The 25248-nt window shown below is 51.4% G+C and overlaps 1 protein-coding gene across 1 annotated transcript in view; it reads right to left on the bottom strand.

Moving 5' to 3' along the window:
• Positions 1 to 929: 929 nt before the first annotated feature.
• Positions 930 to 25248, bottom strand: part of PADI2 (peptidyl arginine deiminase 2) — a 42262-nt gene continuing 17943 nt past the window's right edge. Inside the window, exons 4-16 of the mRNA XM_081145929.1 lie at positions 23841 to 23902; positions 21589 to 21706; positions 21040 to 21165; positions 15940 to 16118; positions 14456 to 14559; positions 13611 to 13722; positions 12947 to 13054; positions 11473 to 11624; positions 9473 to 9617; positions 8662 to 8755; positions 7029 to 7114; positions 4585 to 4713; positions 930 to 3914 (exon numbers count right to left, since the gene is read on the bottom strand). Of these exons, the coding sequence (XP_081002055.1) occupies positions 3681 to 3914; positions 4585 to 4713; positions 7029 to 7114; positions 8662 to 8755; positions 9473 to 9617; positions 11473 to 11624; positions 12947 to 13054; positions 13611 to 13722; positions 14456 to 14559; positions 15940 to 16118; positions 21040 to 21165; positions 21589 to 21706; positions 23841 to 23902 (1649 nt within the window). The 3' untranslated portion in view covers positions 930 to 3680. The remainder of the gene's footprint in view (positions 3915 to 4584; positions 4714 to 7028; positions 7115 to 8661; positions 8756 to 9472; positions 9618 to 11472; positions 11625 to 12946; positions 13055 to 13610; positions 13723 to 14455; positions 14560 to 15939; positions 16119 to 21039; positions 21166 to 21588; positions 21707 to 23840; positions 23903 to 25248) is intronic.

Genomic DNA, 25248 nt, shown 5'->3' with positions numbered 1-25248 from the left:
CTTTTGTTTTGCCATGACCCCTTAAAATGGCTGCACCAAAACATCAATCCAGAAGCCCAAGATGGGACTAAGGGGTAAGAAGCCCCCAGGTACATCCCAAAGAGCTTGGAAGTGGCTTCTAGGCTCAGCAAGCAACTAGGTGGCTCTATTTTAGGGCCTCAGGAGTTTGTTTACAAAGACCCTGTTAGACCATGGCGATGTTGTATGGATTTTTATGCTGTGGGTTAAATCACAAATACCTATGTGCAACAATTCCATATTATGAGAACATGGTATTACCCAGAGCAGTGGACACTGTGGTACCCTGCCAAGATCCTTTTCTGGTTCTGAGAGCTCATCCTCAGCTTCTGTGACTTTTCTGATAACAACTATAGCTGTGATCCTCTTTAGATGACTACCAGTGGATTACTAGTGCTCCCATACCCATTCAAAGAGCCAAAGTTCTCATAGCCAATGATTGACTAGTGCAGATGTACAAAACTCCATCTGCAGATGCAAGAACTCTGAGCTGCCACAGAGCTCTCCAGAGCTCTCCAGTGAGTAGGCCGAGGCGGCACCTGAAACCACACTCTTGTTTGGCTTCTTCTTTTTCCATCCTGCTCTCTTCACTCCCTTCCTGGTTTCTCTTAGAGGCACTTCCTTAATAAATCACTGGTTCTCAAATGCTCATCTCAGCGTCTGCTCCTGGGGAACCCCACCAGTAAAACACAGCCAGACTTTATTGTATTGGTCTTGACCTTGGGCAGAGGCCATGCAATACACACCCACTGAGTGTTTAGGGGATTCCAAACCCTTGAGATACCCTTGCTGAGAGCCCTGACCCTGTGCCCAGAAGAGGAGGGGCTGTAGGACTAGAAGACGGCCTGTGTGGTTGGCATCACTCCAGACCATGTCCATGAGGCTGCAACGAATATCACACCAACAGACGTGACTTCCCCTCTGTTTATTTTATTGCTGTTTAATCGGGCTCTTCCCCCACATCTTTTGATCTCCATCATGGTCTCTTGTTCAGAAAGTTGAAACTGTGCCATCTTCATGACATCCCTGCCCTCTTACATAAAGTATTTCAAAATAAAGATTGAAACAGGAACTTTGCTGAGTTTTGCAACAGAGAAGTGTATTCTAGACCTACATTTATAGGAAGTGGGGATGGGAAAGAGCAATGAGCCCATGGGGCTAGGGGGGAGGGGGTGTACACACTGAGGGCAGTCACACAGGTGGGCAAGCAAGATGGGAATGGGTGTCTGGGTCCTGAGGGTTCCAGAATCATGAGGAATTACTGACTTATCGAAGGGAGAGCTTTAGAAAAATCTATAAACGCACACTGTCTCCACATAGGAGGTACTTACTTCTCCTTAAGATAGACTAGAAAAAAATGAAAGCAAGCCCAAAAACCCACATTAACCAAACACACACACACACAAGACAAACTCTAAGTCTCCAGAAAAACACCCTCAAATAGGCACTTGGTGTCTCCAGCTCTGGGGTTGGAGAGACCTGGGGCTTTGTCCCCCAGAGACAGGGTCCACTGTCCCCACAGGGGCACAACTGCTTTTGAAGCCTCTGGGGTCTGATCTGTTCGGTGGTCCTGGCCCAGCTGGACAGGAAGGAGGTCTGTTTAAGTCACTGAGACAGTGACTTGCAGGAAGTTCTGCGCCTGGTGCATTTTCTGAATATAGGAGCCTGGAATTTCTGAAGAGCACTGCACTGAAAGGGCAAATGCTGGCTTTTTAAATGTGGGTGTGGCATGTTGGGAACTGACTGGCTCCATGAGGTGGGGACCATGTCCAGTTTGCTACTAACCACTGTAGCCTTAAGACCCAGCACTGTGCCTGGCACTTAGCAGGCCCACAACAATTGTTTATTGAATGACTGAACAAAATTATCCAGGAAGAAAATCCCTTTCTCCTGAGAATACAAATTTATAATCTTTTCACTGGTTATAAATGGATTCATTTAACCATCAATGTGGAACTATAATTCATGTATTCCCCTGACATCAGCTGGCCCTAAAGGAACTTTTTAAAAGTTGAAGCTAAGTCTTTTCAGTGGGAGCCAGAGAATTAATCTGGTTTTGTCCAAATGAGAGGGTCTTCAGCAGATGCACTGATGAATTTTGATGGGATAATCAATCCGTTCCTAAGACCAGCAGGGAGCCCAGAACTGGCTGTTCTGGCTGGAGGCTAGGCCAGGATCCTTAGGCGTTGGGTCTGATGTCTGGGGAGGAGGGGCAGGTTTCTAATGATGTCCTGGCGGAAGATCTGAGTGATAAAGAAGTTCCTGGTCTAGCTGCCCGAAGGGCTGGTGTCAGGAATAGGAAGTAGAGGCACCGAGAGAGGAGGGAGGTCAGGGATTGGCCCTAGAACTGAGAACCAGGCAAGAGGAGATGGGTATGGCTGACCCCAGAGCCTTTTACACACTGAACTCTCTGACCTCTCAGGCCACAAGGATGCTGGTCTGGGAAGAAACCCCCAAGCATCTGGGAGAGCCCGTGTCCCTGAGAAAGATGAGTTGTAAGGAGCATCCTGAAGCTGGAGAAGGCGGCTCTGATAAAATCTGCTTCCAGGGAGAGTTCTCAGTGACATTATTGGACCCTCGGGGCATGGGGAGGCTAGCCGATGGTGTCTACACTGCAGAGAGAAAGCCAAGGGGGTTGGGAGAGGCTGGTGAGGAATGAAGAATTGGGGTCTCCGCCTGGAACTCCAAGGAAGGTGAATTTCAAATGATGATGGTTTAAGGTATGTGGGGTCCCAGGGTCCCAGGGTCCCTTTCCATGCCATCTACCTTGACCTTCAGGGCATGGTGGCCAGAACTGGGGATCCCTGAACCTCCTTCCCTTTTACCTTCACTCAGTTTTGGACAAGAGACTAAGGCTTCTTTGGGGAATGATTTGGGTATGAGGTTTTGTTCGGTTTTTCATGTCAGGGCTGTGCCAATGCTGGCCAGGTGCCCAGCTTATTTTCAAGAGGCAGAGTTGAGGCTCACTGGGGGGTGACTTCAGTGGATGCCAAGGGCCTTCTGAGGAAAGGCAAGGCACAGATATCCCAAATCCCTTGCAATTCCTGAAGGCCTCCCAGTGGGTCCGGTGAGGCAGGGGGAAGCTGGGGAGGGGGGAGAGAACTCAGGAAGGGAGGAAGTGCCAAGGCCCCTGCAGTGTAGCCCCGACAGCTGGGCTCTCTCCTTTTCTAGTGCAGGTGCCTGGCTGAAGCTCAGGTTGCTGAGGCGCCCACTTCAAAGGCAGCTACTGTCTCAAATCATCTCACTGCCAGCCACACACCTGACCCCCTCCCCCAGGCTCCTTTGTTTCAGGGACCTTGGTTGATTTTGATAACTGACCACTTGGACAGCTTGTTTTTCCTCTCCTGTGTTTTAAAATCCCACTCTTACATTTTAAATTTGCCCATAAAGAGTAAGCCAGGGAAACCCTAGGCCTCCACCCCAATAAAAGCAGAACCCCAGGCCCATGCGCTCTCTCTCCCTGCGACCTCGCTGTGTGGCCACAGGTGTGCTGTGCAATTTCCAGGTCCAGTGAATAATAAACTTTTTTGTTTTTTTTCCAAAATTTCTTGATGCTGATTGCTGAGCGACTTCTTGCAATCATAAGAACCTCAGGACAGGTCCAGCCACAACCCTGGTTATCGATAGGCTGAGACTGGCACACGACACCCACTCATTGCAGGTCAGGGCACCATGTGCCACCATTTGAAGGTGAATGGCTTCCTGCGGACATTGGTTCCGCAGTGGATTTCTCCCAGAAACTTGTGGTAAGCAGAAATGTCATCGACAAAGGTGCAGCAAAGGCCCAGGGGCTCCAGCAGGGAGCGCACGTGTGTCTCCAGGCAGCATACCTCCTCAACATGGGGCCCAAATGGCTTGGGGATGCCCAGGTCCTTGTCGAGCACAATCATGTTCACCTGGGACAGAGGGCAGGGCAACAGCTCCTGTTTAGTGAGCACCTACTATGCACCTGGCCCTGTTCTAAGCTCACTGGACCCTCTCAATAACTCTATGAAGTAGGTATTGTGATTTATCCCCACTTTACAGGTGAGGAAACTGAGGCACAGAAGGGGCTAAGCAACTCATACATGGCAGAGCTGAAGTGGGAAAGCAGGCAGCCTTCTTCTGTATGTATGTGCATGTACACGCTTATGTATGCACCAGCATGTGTATGTACATGCATATGTGTATTTGCAAGTACATCCATGTATGCATATGTATGTGTTCATGGATCTATGTGTCTGCATTCTAACCACTCTCTATCTCATAGAAGACTCTCTTCTATGATAATAAGAATCCCCTTGTCCATCCCCTGTCCATAAAGGCCTTTTTAACGTACACAGCCCTCTCCTATCTGTTTAAGGTAAAGGATTTCCCAGGGGCCCAGTGAGGCAGCCAGGACAAGTGTATCTCCCCTCACAGGGAATAAAGCCCAGAGAGGCCAAGTGCCTGGGGTGGGTGGGTGAGGCCACCCAGCAGCTCAGCCAGAACTGGGACCTTCTGCTCGGATGGCCTCAGCCCAGGGGTCCTTCTGGATCTGGCTGCCCCGATTGGCCCGGATGGGGTTTGGGGTCCCGAGCGCCTCACCATGTTTGGGAAGAAGGCTTTGGCCTGGCGGTCTTCGTCCATCTTGAACAGAGCGGGCAGATCGATGATGTCCTGCTCCGTCAGCCCCAGCTCCTTCTTGAGGATGTCACGGTTCCAGTCCAGGCAGCGCTGGGAGCGGGGGAAGAAGGGAGGTCACGCAAGTGAGAGGATATCCCTGACATCGATGGGGAACTCAAGAAGTTAAACCTTTTTAGCTTTAGTTATATAGTTAATAGGCTTGGTGACTAATGCATGTAGAAAGCTATTGTTCCGGGGCCTGGAATGTATGACTGGACCCGCCCTGACCTCAGGAGACCCGCAAGCAATTCGACCCTTGTGCCCGGGGAGGACTGGAAGCGACAAAAACGGTGTCTGAGCCATTGTGGTCCAGGGAGAGAAGGTCTGCTGCCCAGGATGCAGATAAAGAATCACCCGTCAGCAGATGCGGGGATGCTCGGGAAATCACCGGACTGTAGCTTTTATCTGATTAACGTTTTCCCTGAATTCCAAACCCTTTACCCACACTCTTCTCCTTATAAAAAGGGCCGGCTTGAGATGAGATATAAGACGGCCCTCAGGGTACATAACCCGCTGTCTTCTCAGATTGCCGGCCATCTGAATAAAGTGCCCATAAAGATTCAATCCCTGTCTCTACTTATTGGCTGTGGTAGTGACAGGAGGCACGAACGCAGCCTTTTCTGGTTTCGCCCCCTTTGTCAGTTCCACTCCTGTGGGCACCATCAGACCCAGGGCACTCCAGGGAATCTCCCAGCGCTCACCTAGCACCCTTTCCCTCTCCAGCGCCCCCTCACCAGGGCTCATAACAGTAGTAACAGAGTGTGCGAGACAGGTCACAGCAATAACACTAGTAAGTGCCCAGACAGTGAGCCAGGCTCAGTGCTAAGTGCTTGCTACGCAGTATCTCATTGACTCGTCAGGCCGCCCAATGAGGTGAGAATAAGGGTGAGCATGTTTTTGATTAATAATAGTAAAAGCTAATATGTACAAGTGTCCTAATTGTACTGTCCTAAGTGCTTTACGTACATTATTTATTTAAGCCTCAACTCCATGAGGTAGACACTATTATAATCCCTATTAGAGATGAGGGGACTGAAGATACAGAGTTCTTAGTGAGGTGCCCAAGGTCCTACTGTCAAAAGTGAGGGGCCATGATTTCATCTCAGATCTACCTGATGCCAAAAAATGACCACAGAGCAGATATTATAATAAAGTCAACTTTCAAATAGCTCCTTGAGGGATCTTGTGAACTCAGTTTGGGTTTTGTGAATTTCGCTTCTCCAGCATCCACTCCACCCCTTGCCCTGTAATGCTGCATTGGATTGACCACACCCTCACTTTCTGGTGAGAGCTAGTGGATGTTTGCCCCTATCTCCTTGCCCCAGGGACTGGTTCACGGATGGACAGGAAATCAGGTGTAAGGCAATCAGTGTATGGTAATTGGTTCAGGTTAGCACAATCAGAGTAAAATGCAAGGCTTTGGTTTAACTGTTGGGGGCATGTAAGACCTCTCTCTTTATGGATGGTGTTCTGGGTGGATGTGAGAACTGTTGCAGCTATGTTCCTACCCACGAGGGCACCTGCAGACCCAAGAAGTGTGAAGAAATGGAGCTGGAGCCCTGATCAGCCTGTGCCTGAAATCCATGCTATGGCTGGACTTTCCACTTATATGAGCCAATCATGCATTTTTGTTGAAATCAGTTTGAGTTTTCTGGTTTTTGTTGTTTTTTTTAAAACTTGGTACTTGTCGAGGAGGAACTGTTCAGTGATGTGACCACTGTTGGATCTGTGAGCTGGACTTGGGCCAGAACAAACTCCCATAGAGACTGATTGTAACTGATGTTCATTCTGATATAAATTAGCACCCCTCCCCTGCCTCCCACTAAGTGCTGGTTCCTGGAACAGGCCATTGTTCTGACCTGGTCAAGCATGAGAAGCAATTTCCCATATCTGGTAGCACCCACATATTGGTACCTGTGACTATTCCCCCTTACCCAGGGATCCATTTCACCTTGCAAAATTCAGGGCATATATTCAGATATGAATTTTTCTGGAGAGCAGGTCTGTTGCTTTCATCATACTTTAAAGGGGTGTATCTCCCCCAAATGGTATGGGCTCTCTAGCCTTACAGAGCCCTGGGCTCTTTAGCTCTGCCTGGTATGCCTACCTTTCCAGGCCCCCTTGTTTCTAGCCTCTGTGTCCTGTCTTTGTCACCCTTTAGCCTCCAGCTTTAGTACAGGAGTAAAGCAGGGAGGCTGACCCCAATGCTTGTTGAAACCCTTCCCTCTGTCATGCGCCCTAAACTCTTGGCCATTCCCTATGGAAGCCCTGAGGATATGAGAGGTGACATTGGGCACAGCCCCTAGGGGCCTTCTGCCCAGCACCCCCTCCCCCCCCAAATCAGCTGGGCCCCTGCCCGCCCTCACCTGGAAGTACTGGTTCTCCTGCACGAGGCTCTCATTGGACAGAATCTTGTTGATGGTGATTCGCTTGCTGCTCATTCCGCCCAAGCCTATGGGGGTCAGAGGACAGGAGACAGTTTAGGCTGAGGTATGCCAGCTTCTGGGCTAACTGCTAGGATGAGGGAGGGTGGGCCATGTCGCCTGGGCCAGGGAAGGGGTGGTTGCTGCCTTGCTCTCTCTCTGGCCAGAGAGTGGGGTGGCACAATTAGCCACCTGAGTCGTCCACCTGGAGCCTGCTTCTGAGGACGAGCAGCCCTCCGGGGTGAGGATGGCAGAAGCAGGTGGCCCAGAGGTGTCACCTTTCGGTTTTCCAGAACTGCCTCATGCTCGGCCCCTGCCCTGGTCTGTGCCTGCATTTGCCTCCTACTCCACCACGATGGCCCATGTGGTTTCTGCCCTGAGGCGGAAGACCTAATGCTCACTGAGCACCTACTGTGTGGCAGGCACCCTTCCAGATGTTTCCCATGGATGAACCCAGTAATCTTCTCTCATTTTTATGAGGTAGCTGCTAGAATTAAAGATGAGGAAACTGAGGCACAGAAAAGTTACATGACTTGTTCAAGGTCTCAAAGCTAGCGGCACATCCCGCTCTGGGAAGAGTCTCTGGTTCATTGTACTTCCCAGTCTTGTAGCTTGTCAGTGGCAGACAGATTGGGGCTCTAACCCTGCACCTGAACTGTCTCCACATCACCACTTGGACCTATTTGTACAAAGATAATGGTTTCTAGATCCTATGGGTAGCTTTGGAGGTATGTTTGATATAAGAAGAAGCCTCCAGAAAGTCAAGACTTAGGCCTGCCAATGCAAGAAATGAAAGTCCCACCAGGGAAGAATTCAAAAAGGACAGTGGTCTTAGTTAAACTGGTCTCGCCTGTCCTAGCCAGCAGTCACCGCCAGGAACACTGCCTTTGCATGTGGAGGACAGGAACATAAGCATCAGCCAGCCTCAGGGAGGCAGACTTTTGGAAGTAGGTAGTCTGGAGAAACCTGCCCGAAAGTGACAAAAAGTAATTTAAGAAAAACATAAGAAACTGTCATGGCTTGTCTAACCTGTCTCACTATCTCTGCCTGATCCGCTTTCCCTCTTTCCATGACTAATTTAAGAGCAAACCTCCTCCTATCTATTTCTGTCCCAGTTCTGTGGATGTCTCAGTGACGCAGGTCATTTCTCACTCTGGGACTGAAAGAGGTGGTGTATCAGGCCTGTTGACTCCCACTTTTCTTTCTGTCCCTAAAATGCATTATGTATATTTCTACCTCCCCTTCTGAAACACAGGCTCCTTGAGTGCAGATTGTACATCAGTTTTGAGCCTTCTAAGTCTCCTCTGGGTCTGGTGCCATTTAGGTCCTGAAGAAGTATGTGGCACTGTTGGTGATAAAAAGGAGCAGTGGGCAGCTCCATGGTCTAGCTGGTCACACTGAGGTTCACCAGAGGCCAGGGCTGCTTCCTACCATGGTAACAGGCCTGGAGTGGACCAGATGCCTATAGAGGTGGAGCTGGGTGCCCAGGGACAAAGCGGTCATTTGCCCCATCCTCCTGAGGGTCTCTCTGAGGCCTCAGCTCCCTGCTCCCTGCCAGCGCCCCGTGGGCACTCACCTTTAAACATGATGGACTCCCCGTGGCCTTCCTTCTGCTTCTCTCGGAAGAGCTTGTAGCAGGCCGAGGTGCTGGCCATGAGCAACCGAAACTGCTGCAAGAGATCACCCAGAGGGACAGTGTCAGCAGAGGGGAAGTGGCTACAGAGCATGAGGAAGCCCCTGCCCCAAGGACTCAGAGCCCTGTCCACCTATGTCTCAAGCCTCCCCACGTCGAATGGCAAAGGCTGCCTGGCAGGGTTTTCTCATTTCAGAGGACTATTTCTCACCCTTCCTGCTATAGAAATTCCTCCACTGAATCAAAGCTCAGAGTCAAAAGTGGCCATGGACAGAGGGGTAAAGCTTCTTCAAGTTGCCAAGAGGTCAGATCATTTGCACAAAATCTCCAGGGTATGAAGTTGCAACCATTCCGTTTCACTTCACTGCAGAGCCCCAGGCCCATACCCATGCTCTCTAGAGGATTACAGCCAACACAGTAGCCACTGGCCTTGGGTGCTTATTGGACATCTGAACTGTGCCTAGTCTGAATTGAGATGTGCTGTTACGAGGAAAATACACATCGGATTTAAAGGACTTATGTAAAAAAGAATGCAAAATCTCTCATTAAGAACTTTTATATTGGTTACATGTTGAAATGCTAATATTTTGGATATATTGAGTTAAAAATGTACCTGCTACACTGACAACATACAAACCAGCTTCAGCCTACTTCCTTCTTCCACTTTCTCTAGATCCCACCCTCTGCTGACAAGAGCCGACGGCACGTGGGTTCTCCACTCTCCTGCCCACTCCAGCCTCAGGAGCCAGCTCACCTTTGTGCCTGGAATGGGGACAAACGTCATGAACTCGTCCACGTGGCCCACGGTCAGCCAGTCCGAGTACAGCTCCACGGGCGCCTGCACCTGCTGGGCCTGCAGGAAGTCCCGCACCACCTTGGTCATCCTCCGACCGCCGGACCTGGGCAGGGGTGGGGAGGAGGCAGCTTTCAGAAGGTTGCCCGCCACGCCTGTCTCACCGGAGGGCCTGCAGCCTCTGGAACCCAGCCTGGACCCAGGGCAGCATCAGCAGAGAAGTCATGGGAAGGAGCCTGAGGGCAGGGCTGAGAGATCCTGGTGCAGGCAGGAGGGCGTTTGAGCCGAAAGGGAAAGAAGGAAGCATTAGCTGCAGGCAGGGCCTGTGCAAAGGGCCTGGAGCCCGGCCTTCAGCCCCTGATGGTGTCAGTGGGTGTGAGGCCAGCATCTATGCTCAGGGGTCCTGCCTGGATTGCTGGAGGGGGCTAGGGCACCGGCATGGTTCTACAATCTACCCTAGCTTGTGTGCCTCTTTGCTACATTAACTTCTATTTAATTCATTTTTAATCAATTCAAGTGATGCCTCCTCCAGGAAGCCTTTCTTGATTTCTAGATGCCCTGAGTTCTTCAATCTCCCCATTGCCCTTAGAATATAACCGAAGACCTTTAAGTGGACAACAAATTCCTCTCTGATTTGGCCCCTACCTCACTCCCCTTCCTCATCTCCCTTTCCCCCTCCTTGCTCTGTGTGCTCTAGCCACCTGCTAAACTTGTTACCACCCCAAGGTTTTACCCTTGCTGTTCCTTCTATGAGGAATGTTCTTTCCCTCTGCTCTCTGCATGGCAGCCTCTTTTTCTTTATCTGGCTCTTGAGTCCAAAGCTAGTTTCTTAAACCATGGAAGTTAAAGTACCCTTGCCCCGTCACTCTATTGTGTAACCTTATTTTATCATCTTCATTGTACTTAGTAGCACCCAGAAGTATCTTATTTATTTTCTTGCTTCCATGTTTATTTTCTGTACTTCCCTCACCCTAATAAAACCTCTGAGAGCTGGGACTTTGTCTGCTTTGCTCACTGCGGTGTCCCTGGACCCCAGAACAATGCCTGGTACTGAGAAGGCCCTCAATAAATATTTTTCTCTAGAAGCCCTCCCGAATTCCCCACGGGGATCAGGGACCCCTCCTTGGGTTCCTCTGGTTCCTTGCCATCCTTTATATTACTGCACACACACCTGTTTCATGTCTGTTATCACCAGTTCCTTGAAAGTGGGGGCTGGGTTTCATGTTTGGAACCTCATACTTGACACAGGGTCTGGCACTTGGCTGGAGTTGGGAAATGCCTGCTGAATGAGTGAGTGGCTTTTGCACAGAGGGCGAAGGACAGGAAGGTGGGCAAAGGGTCACTGACAGTGCCAGTGGCCTCCACTAAGAAGGCAGAGCATCCCATGTGGCTTGGAGGGACATCGTGCCCAAATCCTGGCTGGTCCCATTTGTGCAGGTTCCTGGCAGCCCTTTTGTGAAGTGAGGACCCACAGCACTCACTGTCACCCCAGCAACTGCCCTGACCAAAGAAGACGCTGCCTTTTTATCGACTGGTGGGTCATCTGGGGATGGAATGAGAGTGTTGTGGACAGGCCGTGGAGCCAGGGACTCACGCTTTGGGGCAGGGCTATGTCTTCTCTTGACTTTTTTGTGTATGGGCACGCTCAAGGATTTGTTGGTGTGCTCCCACTCATCTTCTTTCAGTATTCCTTCCCTAACTGGCCTATAATCTCATTATATAGCCTCCCGTTTTGGGAAGAGAGTTTTTAATTTAGTTTTATATTTGATCCTAATTCATGCTAAGATATACAGGCTAACTTGGTTTTCTTTCCATGAATGTCTGTATCTTATCAGGGAGTCATGGGAGGGGTTAATTCTCCCAGCCATTCTTCTCCATGTATGAGCAACCCAGGCCACTCCTAGAGAGACAGAGTAACCTCCCCACCCTGCTGCCCCTGGTCCCACCCTGGCTTCTCTTACAGAGGAAAGCTGCTCCCGATGAGGATCCGGCCCAGGGGGTATGTCTTGCCGTTCACGGTCACTGGGGGGCTGACCTCCAGGTTCCCAAAGGAATCAAGGCTGGTGACAGGCTCAAAGAGGGGTTCCCGGGTCACGTAACCGAAATCTGGGCCCTAGGCAGGGGCACACATCCATCATTAGTGACCTTTTATGATTTTTTTGGTAAAAAAAAAAAAAAAAGTAGGGGCCTTGTTTGGGAACTTGCACTGGGGCTGGGACTAAGCTTGTCTGACAAAAATCCTCATAAAAAAAGTGGAATGGGAAGATGTGTGGCTTATCCTGGCCCAGCCGAGAGGCTCCAGGGACAGCTGTGGCAGGTGGGGTGGATGGCTGGAGCTTAGCACTTTCTCGCTTGGGAGGCCCAGATGGCAAGGTGTGGTTTGCTGGGGCTGGGGCAGCTGGGGCTTTACAGCATCACAGGAGGGCAGGCACAAGGCACAAAGCTGGGCTTGGCACCGGCCTCCAGGAACAACGCAGCCCAGGGCTTTGGGAGCAGGCCAGCGAGTGGAACCCTGAAGGCAGTTGATGATCCAGGGAGGGTGAGAGCAGGGTCTGGGAGGCCTCAGTTCTCACGCCCGTGGCAGGCCAGTTTAACTCTACCTCTCACAGTGCTGGAGGAAGTGGACAGTCGTCACTGAGGACAGTATCCAGGGGTAAGCATAACAACAGCTAATATATCAGGTGCAGCACGGGTGCCTTATAGAATGCCTTCGATCTGCACAACGGTCCTATGAGATGGATACTGTTCCCATCCTCATTTTACAGAGGAGCAAGCTGAGGCTTCAGGAGGCTGAGTTGCTTGCCCCAGGTCATGCTGCTGCTAAGGGGTGGAACCAGGACTCAAGGCCAGGTCTGCCTGACATTCTAGAGCTTTGCGCTCACACCAAGGGCTTCACCACCTCCCTATGATGAGGGGGATAGGTTAGCAAAGGTTTACAAGAAGCAGGTGTGACCCGGTCAAGAGGTCGCCTCTGAGCAGCCCTGATATCTTGGGGAGGAGTGGAAATGGCCTCTTGAACTGGGGTCAGATTGCTTTAAAAAAACCACATGCACTGAAAACCACAGCTTTAATGAGCGTTGAAGTTGAAACCATGATTTTCGACAGTTGCTTAACTAGAATTTTCCTCTTTGAAACTTATTTTGCTGCAAGTCGGAAGTGGCAGAAGTCAGGGCCCCTGATCTGCCTTTGTTGCCCACAGTTCCCATTTCTCATTTAACAGAAACTCGCCATTTTTGGGAAATGCATCAATTATCAGAGCAGGAAAGGACCTTAGAGCTCACTATTCCAACTGACCCATTTTGCAGGTAAGAAAACAGAGGCCCTGGGCAACAGACTAATTTGTCAAGGGTGCTCGAGGTCTCCTGACCACTCTGTCCTGTGAGAGTCCCCAGGATTGCACTTCACCTCGCCCCAGGGTGGCCCTCAGCATCTCACCAGGAGCTGCTTTACTGGGAAGTCCTTCAGGTTTCCGTCTCGGGGGGAGTCCAGTACCACGGGAAAGCCTTTGTGGGGGGCCTCGATGTAGCCAAACTCAATTTCATCCTGCGGGGACATCAAGGGGAGCCATCACATGAGCCCAGAGCATCACCAGTGAACACCGGCCAGCCTCCCCAGTTCTCTTCCTGACTGTGAGTGATGGCTGTGGTCCTTTTCTTACATATCCTTCCACGGACAGTCTCTGCACATTCCAAGCATGTGTGTGTATTCATATCAATCCCATTTTATAAAACACAACTGGTAACATCCTATATACATTTTCCTGCAAGTAACACCTTACCTGGAAGCTCATTCTGTATTTAGAGATTGGCTTTTTTCTAGCTGTTGTATCATACTCCACCGCAAGGCTGTCCTATCATGTGTATGCTTCCCCTGTCCCCCGTGGAGGGACATTTGGGTTGTTTTATAGGCTTTTGTTGATTAGACTGCCTCATCCACTGATGAACTGCCTCATCCACTGATGTATCTGAGCACACAAGCATGCATGAGCCGATAGCAGAATTCCCACACGTGGCGCTGCTGGGTGCCAGGGTACTGACGTTGAGCCAGCTCTTCTTGCCTGAGCCCTGGGCCATGTCCTTCCCAGCCTGGGGCTCCTCACCTGGATCCAGCGGTCTCCTCGGTTTATGTACTGGAAGCAGACCTTCAGTTCGCAGTTGGTTTTCTCGACCAGGTTCTTCACCTCTTTCAGGAACAGATAATTGTCCTTCATGCTGAGAAGTTCAGAGAAGACGGGAAGGCCAGGAGAAAGGGTGAGGAGGGACGAGGGCCAGCCCACTGAGGTGGCAACAGCAGCTGGCACCTCTAGGCTGTGCTAGGCTGGTGAGGCCATCTGTGTTCACAGTTACCTTTGCAAAGGCTGCTGGATTCAAGGGCCAAGAAAAGTCACCCACATGTGTTTGCTAAGGTCAGGAACAAATAAAATGAGGAGGGGAGCTTTACCCCCACCTGTCCCAAAGCCTTATCTCTGACTCCCCAGATTTCCAAAGAGGAGTTGTTAGCACAGAGGCAGGGGATGGGCCAGGACCTCAGGGTCCTTTGGGTGTGGCCAGCATCCACCCACAGGCACTCTCTCCCCTGCTTCTCGCTTTGCTATGGCTGTCTAGCACATAAGAGGTGTTCAATAAAATATTGCTGAATGAATGAGATGAATAGCCATTGCATAGGATGTTCCCAACTCCACAGTATGGCCAAGAGTAAGAAAAGAAATGTTAACCATTGCTTTTAGAGCACAAACTCTGTGCCAGGACCTTGGATGGATACTTTGCCTGCTTCGTCTCATTTAATCCTCACAGAGACTCTGTGATGTTAGCATTTCAGAGAAATGGAGGCACAGAGAGGCCAAGAGAGTTACTCAAGGTCACATAACCCAGATCTGACTGCCCCTGAAGCCCCAGCATCAGCCACTCTGCCACACTGCCCCTCTGCACCGCAGCCAGCGCTTACCAGCACACATACACGGACACGGGAGGCAGGATGTTGGGGGTCATGATCCATGGAGCAATCCGGAACACCACGGTGTCTGTGAAGATGGGTGTCAGCGGAATCTCCTGGGCGTGGGAGACAAGGGGAAGGGGATCCAAAAGTCTCATCAGGGGGCTTTTCACTCCTGCCTTCCAAAGTGGGTGAAACTGGTAACAATAGTACATTAATTGAGCACATACTATGTGCCAGGCCCTGTGGTGTTTTTACATGCACCGATTCATTTCTGCCTTAGCCCAGGGAGGTGGATACATTATAGTCTTTGTTCTACACATGGGGAAACTCAGTCACAGGCCTCTGAGTCACAGAACTCCTCTGTAGCTTCCCAAGGTCACATGGTTAGTGAGTGGTAGAGCTTGGATTTAAACCCTGCAGCTGAGCACACACTTTTTTTTTTTTTTAATTTTTAAAAAAATACTATTTTATTGGTCTCAGAGAGGAAGGGAGAGGGAGAGATAGAAACATCAATGATGAGAATGTCATTGATCAGCTGCCTCCTGCACACCCCCTATCGGGGTTCAAGCCCACAATCTGGGCATGTGCCCTGTCCGGGAATCAAATCCTGACCTCCTGGTTAATGGGTCACGCTCAACCACTGAGCCACACCGGCCAGGCTGAGCGCACACTCCTGACCACTTTCTGATCTCTCCCCAACTAAGCTCTCTTCCTGAAGAGCCAGCCCCGGGCCTTCCTCTGTCTTTGCTTTGGGCACCTTGTCCTTTCCTGCATGTGAGCATTTTAACGTTTGCGGGGATTTTGCTATGTCAAGATTGTTCTTTGTTTTAAGGGAAGGCTCAGGAAATTTGCCTGGAACCTGAGGGGAAATGAGATACTGTTCCCGGGTTCCTTGGCAGGTAGTGGCTTTGAAAAGTTAAAAGAAACCAGCTACTGCCTTGTCAGGAGGACAGGGGTGGGACTGTGGGTGCACTGGCCTTGCCTGCCCAGGTCTGCCTTTTGAGTCTCTACAGTGCCCGCTGGAGGGGCCAGTCGGAGAGACCCTGGCAGCCAGGCTACTCCAGGCACTGCCAGGAGCAGGAGAAGTGCCCTCCCCACCCGCGCTGTTGGCTGGGCCTTTTCTGCCTTTCCTTTCCCCATGGACCTGAGGGTGCTTTGTGAATGAGTTCTTACAAGTTCAGATGCTCATACCTATCCCAGGAAGTAGAAGCTTTTGTCGGAAACCAAGGCACAGGGGGTCAGTTCACTTGCCCAGTGTCTCATGGGCTTGAACCTGGGCAGTCTGACTCCACAGCCCATTCTCATCAGTCTAAGCTAGACCCAGCCTCACCTGCATGCGAATGGTGGGGGCATCTAGGTCTCCAAGCCTGGACTCTCCCTTGGTGCTTTGAGGGGAGGGGAGCATAGCAGGGGGTCCTGAGCATGGCCCTCTGGAAGGAGCCCCACCTGATGCCCAGGGGCAGTCCCACATAGTGGAGGCCTGGAGCCCTCACCTCAGTCATATACTCCAGCAGGCTGACGTGGATGGAGACCAGGCCTGGGAAGCCCTCGTCGGGGAAACGTAGACCTTCCACAAAGAACAGCAGCTCCGCAGAGCCACCCGTGTACTTGACCACGTGGTAGAGCTTCTGCCGGCCCAGGATGTGAATGTATCGCTGGCCGAAGAACGGGTCTGGAGACAGAAGGACCGATGTCAGACCCACCAGGAAGAGGTGAGTGGGGCGGGGTCACTGATGGGGGACAAGAGGGCAGAGTAACTTGTCCTGCAGATGAAGACAGAAAAGCGCAAGCAGAAATGCCAGCAGAGGGGCCGTGGCCTGGTCATCGTCCCAGCACTGCCGTGTGCTGGCTGTGTGGCGCGGAACCAGGCCACCTCTCAGGCTTCTGGCTCCCGTGTCTGTGAAAGGAGTAACTGTCCCAGGAACGGCGCACATGGAACGATGGCACAGGGTGACTGGGCAGCTAGTGAGCTGAGGAAAGTCATTACTGCTCCTATTTTACGAAAGAGGAAACCGAGTCTCAGAAAGGAGAAATGGCTTGTTCAAGGTCACAGCCAGTAAACGGCTGAGCTGGGACTCAAAATCATATCCAGTTCCGAACCCCAAGCTCCCTTCCCCGTTATATAAATAAAACAGCAATGTGCCCACTTGCACCAAAATTCCCCTCCATGTAACGAGACCCATGCGTGGGTCCCCGGCTATACATTTAGTGGCTGGGAGGACAGGCAGGTGTATCCTCCGAAATCTCCCAGGGTTCACGGCGCTGTCCCTCTGCATGGACCAGCTGTCTCCCTCCTTTCAGGCCTTGATTTGCGTCACTTCTGGAAATTGTGCCCAGATCCCCCAGAGACCAAGCCAGGAGCTCTGGAGCTTCCGCAGCCCCCATCCTTCCCCATCGCGGCCTTTCTAGATGGGTATGATCTCAGTGTTTACTTGTTGGCCCCGAGAGGCTGTCACCTTTGTGGGGGCAGAGACGGGGCCAGCTGGTCTGGCACATGACTTAATAAATATCTACTGAACCAATGAACCAATGGCTCCCACACCACTCCTCATAGGAGAATTTTGAGGCCAGTTCAGAGCACATGTATCAAATTATTTCTCTGTGACCAGCATGGGCAAGGACTTTGGGGGAGACAGAGATGCAGTGAAGCAGCATCTCTGTTTAAGAGCAGCGCTCAGCTGGTAAGATAGAGCAGAGGTGGGAAGCCTCGTAAGAGCTATGGGGTGAGAGATCCCCTGGGGTTACAGGAGTGGGGAGGGCCAGGGAAGGAGGCAGGGTGGGAAGCATTTGAGCACAGGAGGGCAGCTGTTGAGATGCCCTTCGGGGTGGCAGAGGTGGGATGCAGAGGAGAGGAGATACTTGCATTGACAAAGGCATGGAGGTAGGACCCCATGCAGTTCCAGAAGGAGTTTCTTTATGCCTCGCAGAGCTGGAAGGGCAGAATCAGGCTCAGCTCAGTACTATTGTCAACAACAATGGTCACGGTTAATGACCAGTTGCCCAAGGGTTAGAACATGTAACCAGAACAGTCCTGGCACAAACAGGGTGGTGGATTAAAACTTGCAAAATGAATGGAGGCACCACAGCAGCCCAGGCTTAGGATGGCTCCTCACAGAACAATGTGCTCCTGGTCATACAGGGTGTGGAAGAAGGTTTACAGTTGTTTATATGAAAAATAATACAATAATTAATAAATTAGAATACAAGAATAAACTCTGTTTCGAGTACTCACAACTGTAAACTTACCCCACCCTGTGTATCTCGCTCAAGGTGGTCACCTGAGTGGTTATGGCTTCTAGAGTCAGAGAGACCTGGGCTCAAATACCACTCTGGCTTTATAAACTGCAAAACCTCAAGGAATTCACTTAACCTCCCCTAGCCTCAGTTTACTCATCTGTTAAATGAGGGATAATAATACCTATGCCACAGGGTCATTGCAAGATAAAATGACACAGCATCAGTAGCTTTGGCAAACTTGGTAACCACGGGTAACCATCGGTGACACAGCTGGGACCCGTTGTTATCACCACGAGAGCCCGTGAATGAGTCAGCACACCCCTTACTGCAAAGCTCATGACCTTTTCATCAAATGGCTCATGAACAGAAGGCAACCAAATAATACCTCATGTTGCCTCCCCTCGGAGGGGCCCAAGAAATGAGGCAGATAGACTCAGGCACTGAATGTCCCAAGGAACTCAACACAGCCCAAGGCAGAAGGTGAAGTCCTTCGCATTCCAAAATGACAGCGTGTGCCCTATGTCCCAGTCACTGAGTAGATCCAGATGGATCTGCATAATTTAAAAAATTCGCCCCTAGGCACTCGGGCACACCCATGCCCGCACACCCAGGCTGCACTTGAACTGATGCCCAAGGGGAGAGATCTCAGGCCTATAAACTGACTTGAATTTGCAGAAAGTTCCAAAGCTTTGGGGAGGACTCCATCAAGGCCTGGGGAGGGCAGGGGCCTGGTCAGGTGGAAGGACATGATCTTGTCCATCTGCATACAGTTTTCTCCCTCTCCTGGCTGGCAATGTACATGTCTCTCTCTTTCTGGCGGCTTAGGCCAGCTCCAAGCAGATCAATTTCTTGGTGGGAACAATCCAGCCACTGTCCCGAGGAGCCTCCTTTCCCTTCCCCCGTCCCCAGCTGGGTATAGGCCCGCCTGGGCATGGCTGGCTCTCCCTGCAGCAACCAACAATGCCCCTTTATTGAGAAGCCCACATGCCTCGAGCCAGGCCTACGGGCCACCCTGAACTCTCCTTAGTCCCAGGCATTGGCCACGCTGGGTGCGTGGTATGATCTGGCACAACCCTTCTGGTCCTTAATAGGATAGTGTGATCACCTGTCCTGGTGTGCCCAGGACCAGGGGATTCCTCGGGTGAGGGATTTTCAGTGTTAAACCCAGCAAAGTCCTGGGCAAATGGACACGCTGGTCCCTGTATCCTTGTAGGAAGAGGTCAGGCCCCAACTCTGGGGTCCTGGGGCAGAAGCTGAGGCTGGACCCCAGGCACCTGGGTCTTCCTAACAGCATTGGAGACTTCTGTCTAATGATTATTAATAATCACCATAATAATACCAACAAGAGCAACAAGGGCTACCTAGAGAGAGCATCCCATGGACCAGCTACTGCACTGAGGGCCTGACATACATTCTTTAATCCCCATCACCAGCAGGAAAGCCAGGCCTCCAGTTGTCCCCAAATCATATCACATATGAGGAACACAAGGCCTGGACTTGTTAGATTTACTTAGATCTAGGATTTGTATCTCCTGGGCTCCAGAGCTCCCTCTCGGGGCCCCTCAGCCTCCACTCCAGCCCCCTGCCTGATGGGGAACACAAAAAGTTGAAAAAATTTTAGCTTTAGTGTTATAGTTAATAGGCTTGGTAACTAATGCATGTAGAAAGCTATTGTTCCGGGCACTGGGACGTATGACCGGACCTGCCCTGACCTCAGGAGACCCGCAAGCAATTCGACCTCTGTGCCCCAGGAGGACTGTAAGCGACAAAGACGGTGTCTGAGCCATTGTGGTCCAGCTTTTATCTGATTAACGTTTTCCCTGAATTCCAAACCCTTTACCCACACTCTTCTTATAAAAAGGGCCGGCTTGAGATGAGATGTAAGACAGTCCTCAGGGTACATAACCCGCTGTCTTCTCAGATTGCCGGCCATCTGAATAAAGTGCCCATAAAGATTCAATCCCTGTCTCTACTTATTGGCTCTGGTAGTGACGGGCAGCAGGTGACACATGACATTCCTGTAACACAACACATTCTCAACCCCAAAATGTTGGCACAGAAGGAAAGGGAGAAAAGGAAACTGTGCAGAACGATTCCTTTTTGTCCTGTTCTTTAGTGCGACACTGAGCAGTCATCCAAGACTCAACATTTTGTGGGAAACTGACTATTCTGGGATCATTGCTGCATCAGTAACACCACCCCCCTTGCAGGACGGCAGCCCAGATAACACAGACTGGGGACCTGTGTCCAAAGCATCCAAAGCACTTGCACTAAGTGACTCCTCTCTTTCTTGTCTGCTCAGGACCCGTATCAGATGGCAAGTGAGGGGAGGGATGTGATTACGGGGCCAGACCTCAATCCACTCCCATCAATAAAAAGAACCCTCTGGATAACATCCAGGTGTCACTATTAGCAAAGGCTCACACGCCTCAATTCAATGTCTTGGTCAAGAAGCCCAGATGAACGTCCTGCCTGTACCTCTCCAGCCCCTGCCAGCAGCCCCACCCCCTGAGGCAACCCTGGCCTGGGTGGGGGTAAATATCAACACCTCTGGCCCCCTGGGGCTGTGGAGCCCGCCCAACTCTGGGACATTCCAACCTGTCTGAGATCACTGCCTGAGCCCAGGATGGGTCAGGAGGACTACTGGCTTCAGGTGGCAGCTGTCCATTGCTGTCCTGGCTAAATCATTCCCTGAGGTGAGGGCCCAGGGCCCCTGTGACCAACTCCTCATGGTGACTGCCCTGGCTGTTGTGAGCCTGTCCAGAGGTATGCCCCAGAGCTAGGCCAGAGATCCCAGATCCCCAAATGGTTGGGCACACAGGGGAAGCCCCACCTTGCAACCAAGGCAAACTGCAAAGCTAACTATTTTGCTTAGAGAACATTTTAACACATAAATCAGATCTTGGCAGTCCTTTGCTTAACACCCTCTAATGGCTTTTCACTGCTCTCAGAATAAAAGCCAAGCCTTCTCTGCATGTCCTGGCCCCTGTCCTGTTTGTGACCTTGACTCCAACACATTCCCTTGCTTTGGCCTTTCTCTGCTCCTCCAAGCTGGTTCCCTCCTCTGTGCTTTGTACATGCTGTTCCCTGAGCAGGTGACATCTGAGCTGAGACCCAAACCAACAATGAAAAGAAATCAGCCACTTAAGAGCTGAGGGCAGTGAAAAGCCATTGCTAAGAGGTACAGTTACTTACTAAGAAGCCAGTCCTGGCTGTCTCCAGCACCTGTGGGGGCCATGACTGCTAAGGCGAGGGGCCTGGGGAAGCTTAGAGGGCAGAGCTGGGCCCCAGAGGGGACAGCATGGTGAGCACTGAATGGATCAGAACTGCCCGGGCGCAGGGCTGCGGTCACTCACTCTCCACGTAGAACACGCCCACTTTGTCCGAGTCCGACATGGAAATGTAGAGGACGATCTCGTATCCTGCCGGGAGGCGGTCTGGGCCTTTGGTCCGCAGGATCATCTGGGACATGTCCTTGAGGTCTGAGGGTGGACACAGGAGGAGGTTAGAATTAAGAGACTTGTGGTTGGAATGTTGGCTTGCAAATGACTGCTGTTAGTTTTAGAATCAGGACAAAGAAAACCCCATGCGTGTGTATTATGGAAACTATAGAAAAGCATAAAAACCAGCTGTCATCGCTAAATCCACAGATGACAAATAAGCTTTTGGGAGTTTGCTTCCAGTCCTTTTTCTATGTATGTGTACATTCTTTAAAAATCATGGTTCCAATCGAACTATATTAATATTTTCATCTTCTGTTTCTAGCGAGAGTGGTTATTTGAGTCCACCATCCCCAGGAGACCCAAGGTCACTCCTGCCTCACCCTCAGCCCAGCCCAAGACTTAGCAGGAGTGTTTGCTTTGCTCTTCCCTGCCCCCAGCCCCAAGGGTGAGTCCTGCCGGTACCTTCCTTGCTGTAGACTTTGTTGTCCCTGCAGTCCTCCTTGGACAACCAGGGCGTCTCTCGGTCACAGTTCACCAGCAGGATGGCCCCCTGGCCCTCGGGGCCCCAAGTCCAGGATGCCTGCATTGGCAAGGAGAGAGGTCAGTGCCCTCTTTGCTACCTTCTGGCAGATATTCCCAGCCCCAGACCTCACAGGACACCGGTGAGACGGTCCCAGGGCGAGAATAAAGAGCAGCCACCACTCACTGGGGCAGCTGTGACCTGGCACACTTGAACCCCATGTCTGATGCCCAGAGATTGTCTGCGTAAGCACAGAAGGCAGGTTCAGGAGGGGGACAGATGGTGGCAGGGAGAGACACAGACTGGAAGACTGATGAGGCATTCATGAGCCTCACGTCTGGTGTGCCTGTGCCTGAGAGGGGTGGAGGCAGGGAGCAGAGGGAGGCCAGGGAAATGGGCAGACAGAGATTCCACTACAGGCTCTGAAGTCCCCAGAGGGGTTCAGGGCAAGACGCCTAGATGGACAGACGCCCAGCTGTTTCCAGACACATTCTGAGTGCTCCGAATGGGACCTAAAAGGAGATCCATTTTCTACACTGCAGCCAGAGTGGTTTGGAGCAAACTCCACCCAGATCGGGTTGCTTTCCTGCCTTCATCCCGGTCATGGGCTCCCTGTTGACTCAGGATAAAGTCACTGTGGCCTGCAAGGCCCAGTGAGACCTGCTACCTCTGTTCCCCTCACCTTCCTTCTTGCTCACTCTGCTCCCCCATACTGACTGTCTTTATGCTCCCCAAAGATGTCAACCTCTCAGGCCTTGGCCTGCGCTGGTCCCTCTGCCTGGAATGCTGTCCTATCTCCCTTCGCCTGGCCAACGCCACTCCTCCTTCTGGTCACAGCAAAACTGTCCCATTTCCCCTGAAAGCCTTTATGATTTTCCAGACCAGAGCAGCTTCCCTGGGTTTACACTTATGATATTGTACACGTTCTTTTGGGGGCGGATTTAGGAAAATTGTGATGAAACAGCCATCTACGTCATTTTTAATTTAATGTGAGTGCCCATCCCTGCCCCCCAACCTCCCACCATTGGACTGTGGGTTCACTGAGGGCAGGAGCTATGTCCCCAGGGCCTGACCCAGTCCTGGAATATAAAAGATGCTCAACAAATATTTATGAAATGATAAATAAAATATGAAATGTCATTGGCCCTCATGGAGAAAGCCTGGTAAGTTCTGGCCCACAGGCGCTGTATGACTTCACCAAGGCTGCAGAGCCCTCAGGGCGAGGCCGGATGCCTCAGAGGCCTCCAGGGAGTCTACTGTTAGGTGGCTTGGCCACCGACACAGAGAATGCATGTGTGAGGCTGCCTTGGCTGCCTTGGGAAGGCAAGATGATGGCAAAGCCCCACTGAGGAGCTTGGGAGAAAGGGTTCCCCAACAGGCCTGAGCCCCCCTTAGCAACATGCAGGGCACCTCCTCATTGGGGTATTTATTTAACTTTTTAAAGTATCCATCTATGTGCAATTTAAACCAGGCTTTAGATTGTTATGGAAAATAATTAGAGGATGTAACAGAACAAAACCAGTGGAGCTTAAAAACTGGGTTGAGGCAAACAGAATGAGCTCAAGAGCACAGTGCTATTTGCACAAGTTAAAAACACACACACGCCAACGAGACCACAGGTCTTGCGAGAATCATAAGAACAGAAAGAGACACAGCAAACCCATTAAAATGGTCCTTTGTGGGGGAGCAGAATAGGAATGGGGAACGCAGGATAAAAGAGAATGAATGAGTGGACGGATGAAAGAACAAAAGAATGAATGAATGAAACAGGAGAGGGGGTGTGCACGAAACATTCACCTTGAACTGAGGGTGATTAATGCAGCCTCTGCTCCTGGCGGTCTCTTCCCAGATTTGAAATTTAAAGAAAGGCAAAATAATAAAAGCAAATACTTTGGGGGCACTTCCCCTGTGGCAGAACATTTATTTTTTTCCAACAACTCTATGCCTGGGGGTCCCCATCCTGTGGGTGGGGAAACTGAGACTTGGGAACCTGTTCCGTAGCTGTTCCCATAAGGAGCTTGGCTCCTCTGTGGGTCTGTCAGGGTGTGCTGCGTGTCTGGGAGCCTGTCTCGGGCTCAGTCTCCTTCTCTGAGACCGAGAGTTGCCTGTTGGGAGGACCGTGGCTGCTTTCGGGATCCAGCCTGGGGCTCTGCCCTGGAAGCCCCCCAGTTAGTCTGCCCTGGGAGCTAGGTACCTTTTTCGGGTTGTTCTTCTCGACCACGCCGTCCCGGTCTGCATCCACATCCAGGGAGATCTCTGGGGACAGACACACGGGTGAGTTTTTGAGTCTGCCAGACAGGGAGGGGCAAGGACAGGAGGAAGACCTGGGGGATTCGGGTGCAGCTCTCCGTTTGCTTGGTCCTTGGAAGGACAGGGCCTTGCTGAGGTCATCTTATCCAACCCCCTGCCCAATGCCCCACTACCTGATGGAGAACCCGGGCAGAAGCTGCAGACTTCGCAGCTTATGGCTTCGAGAGGTGCTGTCAGTTAGGTCCGCATCTCCCACCACTTCCTGGGCCCTCGGTCAACTCCGGGTGGTAGGTGGGATGAGCCTGACTGTCCAGATCTGGGAGGCTTGGCTCAGAGAGGCCAAATCACTGCCCAGGGTCACACAGGTGGCATGAGTGGAACTGGGTACACACTGCAGTTGGTGTGATTAGAAGCTCCTATTTTGAAAACTATCACAGGGTTACCGCACTGCCTTTCCCAGCCTGTCCGGGGCATGTGTGTGCACATGTATTTGAGTGTATGTATCTTTCCCGGGATTCTCAGTGGTCTAGATCCCACCTCCAAGGACAGAGGGCTTTAGTTTGGGTGGGAAACTGGATCTCCAACCCCTCTTGATCTGAAGGTGCCCAAGAGGCCAGGCTGTCACACAGAGGATCCAGGGAAGGGTCCCTGTTTGTTCCTTCTCTTGGGTAGGGACCTTTGGTATCCTAGCTGAACTAGGCCTGCCGTGGGGACAGGCTTTGTGCAAACTGTGCGGGGCAGTGAAATGAACCTAAGATGCTGTATCAGACAGTGCTGGGTTTGAACCCTGGTTTTCTGCTTATTAAGCTGTGTGACTTTGGGCAGGTTAGGCAGCCTCTCTGATCTCCAGTTTCTTTACCTGCAAAATAGGGCCCTTTCTAGTCAGAGGAGTTGCATTAATTGCAATAGCAGGCAGTACGGACATTTTGAGTCAGATACTTCTGTGCTGAGGGGATCTCTCTGTGCTCTGTAGGATGTTTAGCAGTATCCCTGGTTTCTACCAGTAACATCCCCCAGCCATGACAACCAAAATGTCTTCAGATATTGCTAAATGTCTCTGGCAGGCAAAATGACCCCCTTGCATTAGAGACTAACAGGGCGGGGCAGGGGAATTGTTGGGAAGGTGATGGGAACATCACACAAACGAGATGAGCAGGATCCAGGCCCAGAAACTGCCCAGAGGGCTCAGCCTCACACTGGGCATGACTTGGACTGAGCTGGGAGCTGGGTGGGAATGAATGAATTCCTGGTAAGTCCCCTTGGCAGGCATGCCCTCTCCCTGGGTTGGGGGGAGGAGGGTCCTGGCTCAGGAAGGGCACTGATGTCACCCCTCCTCGGGTGGCTCATCCCGA

Source organism: Miniopterus schreibersii (genome assembly GCF_964146895.1).
Source record: "Miniopterus schreibersii genome assembly, chromosome: 8".
Taxonomy (NCBI): Eukaryota; Metazoa; Chordata; class Mammalia; order Chiroptera; family Miniopteridae; genus Miniopterus; species Miniopterus schreibersii.
Note: the sequence above shows the minus strand (reverse complement) of the source record. Positions and strands in the feature narration are given on the sequence as shown.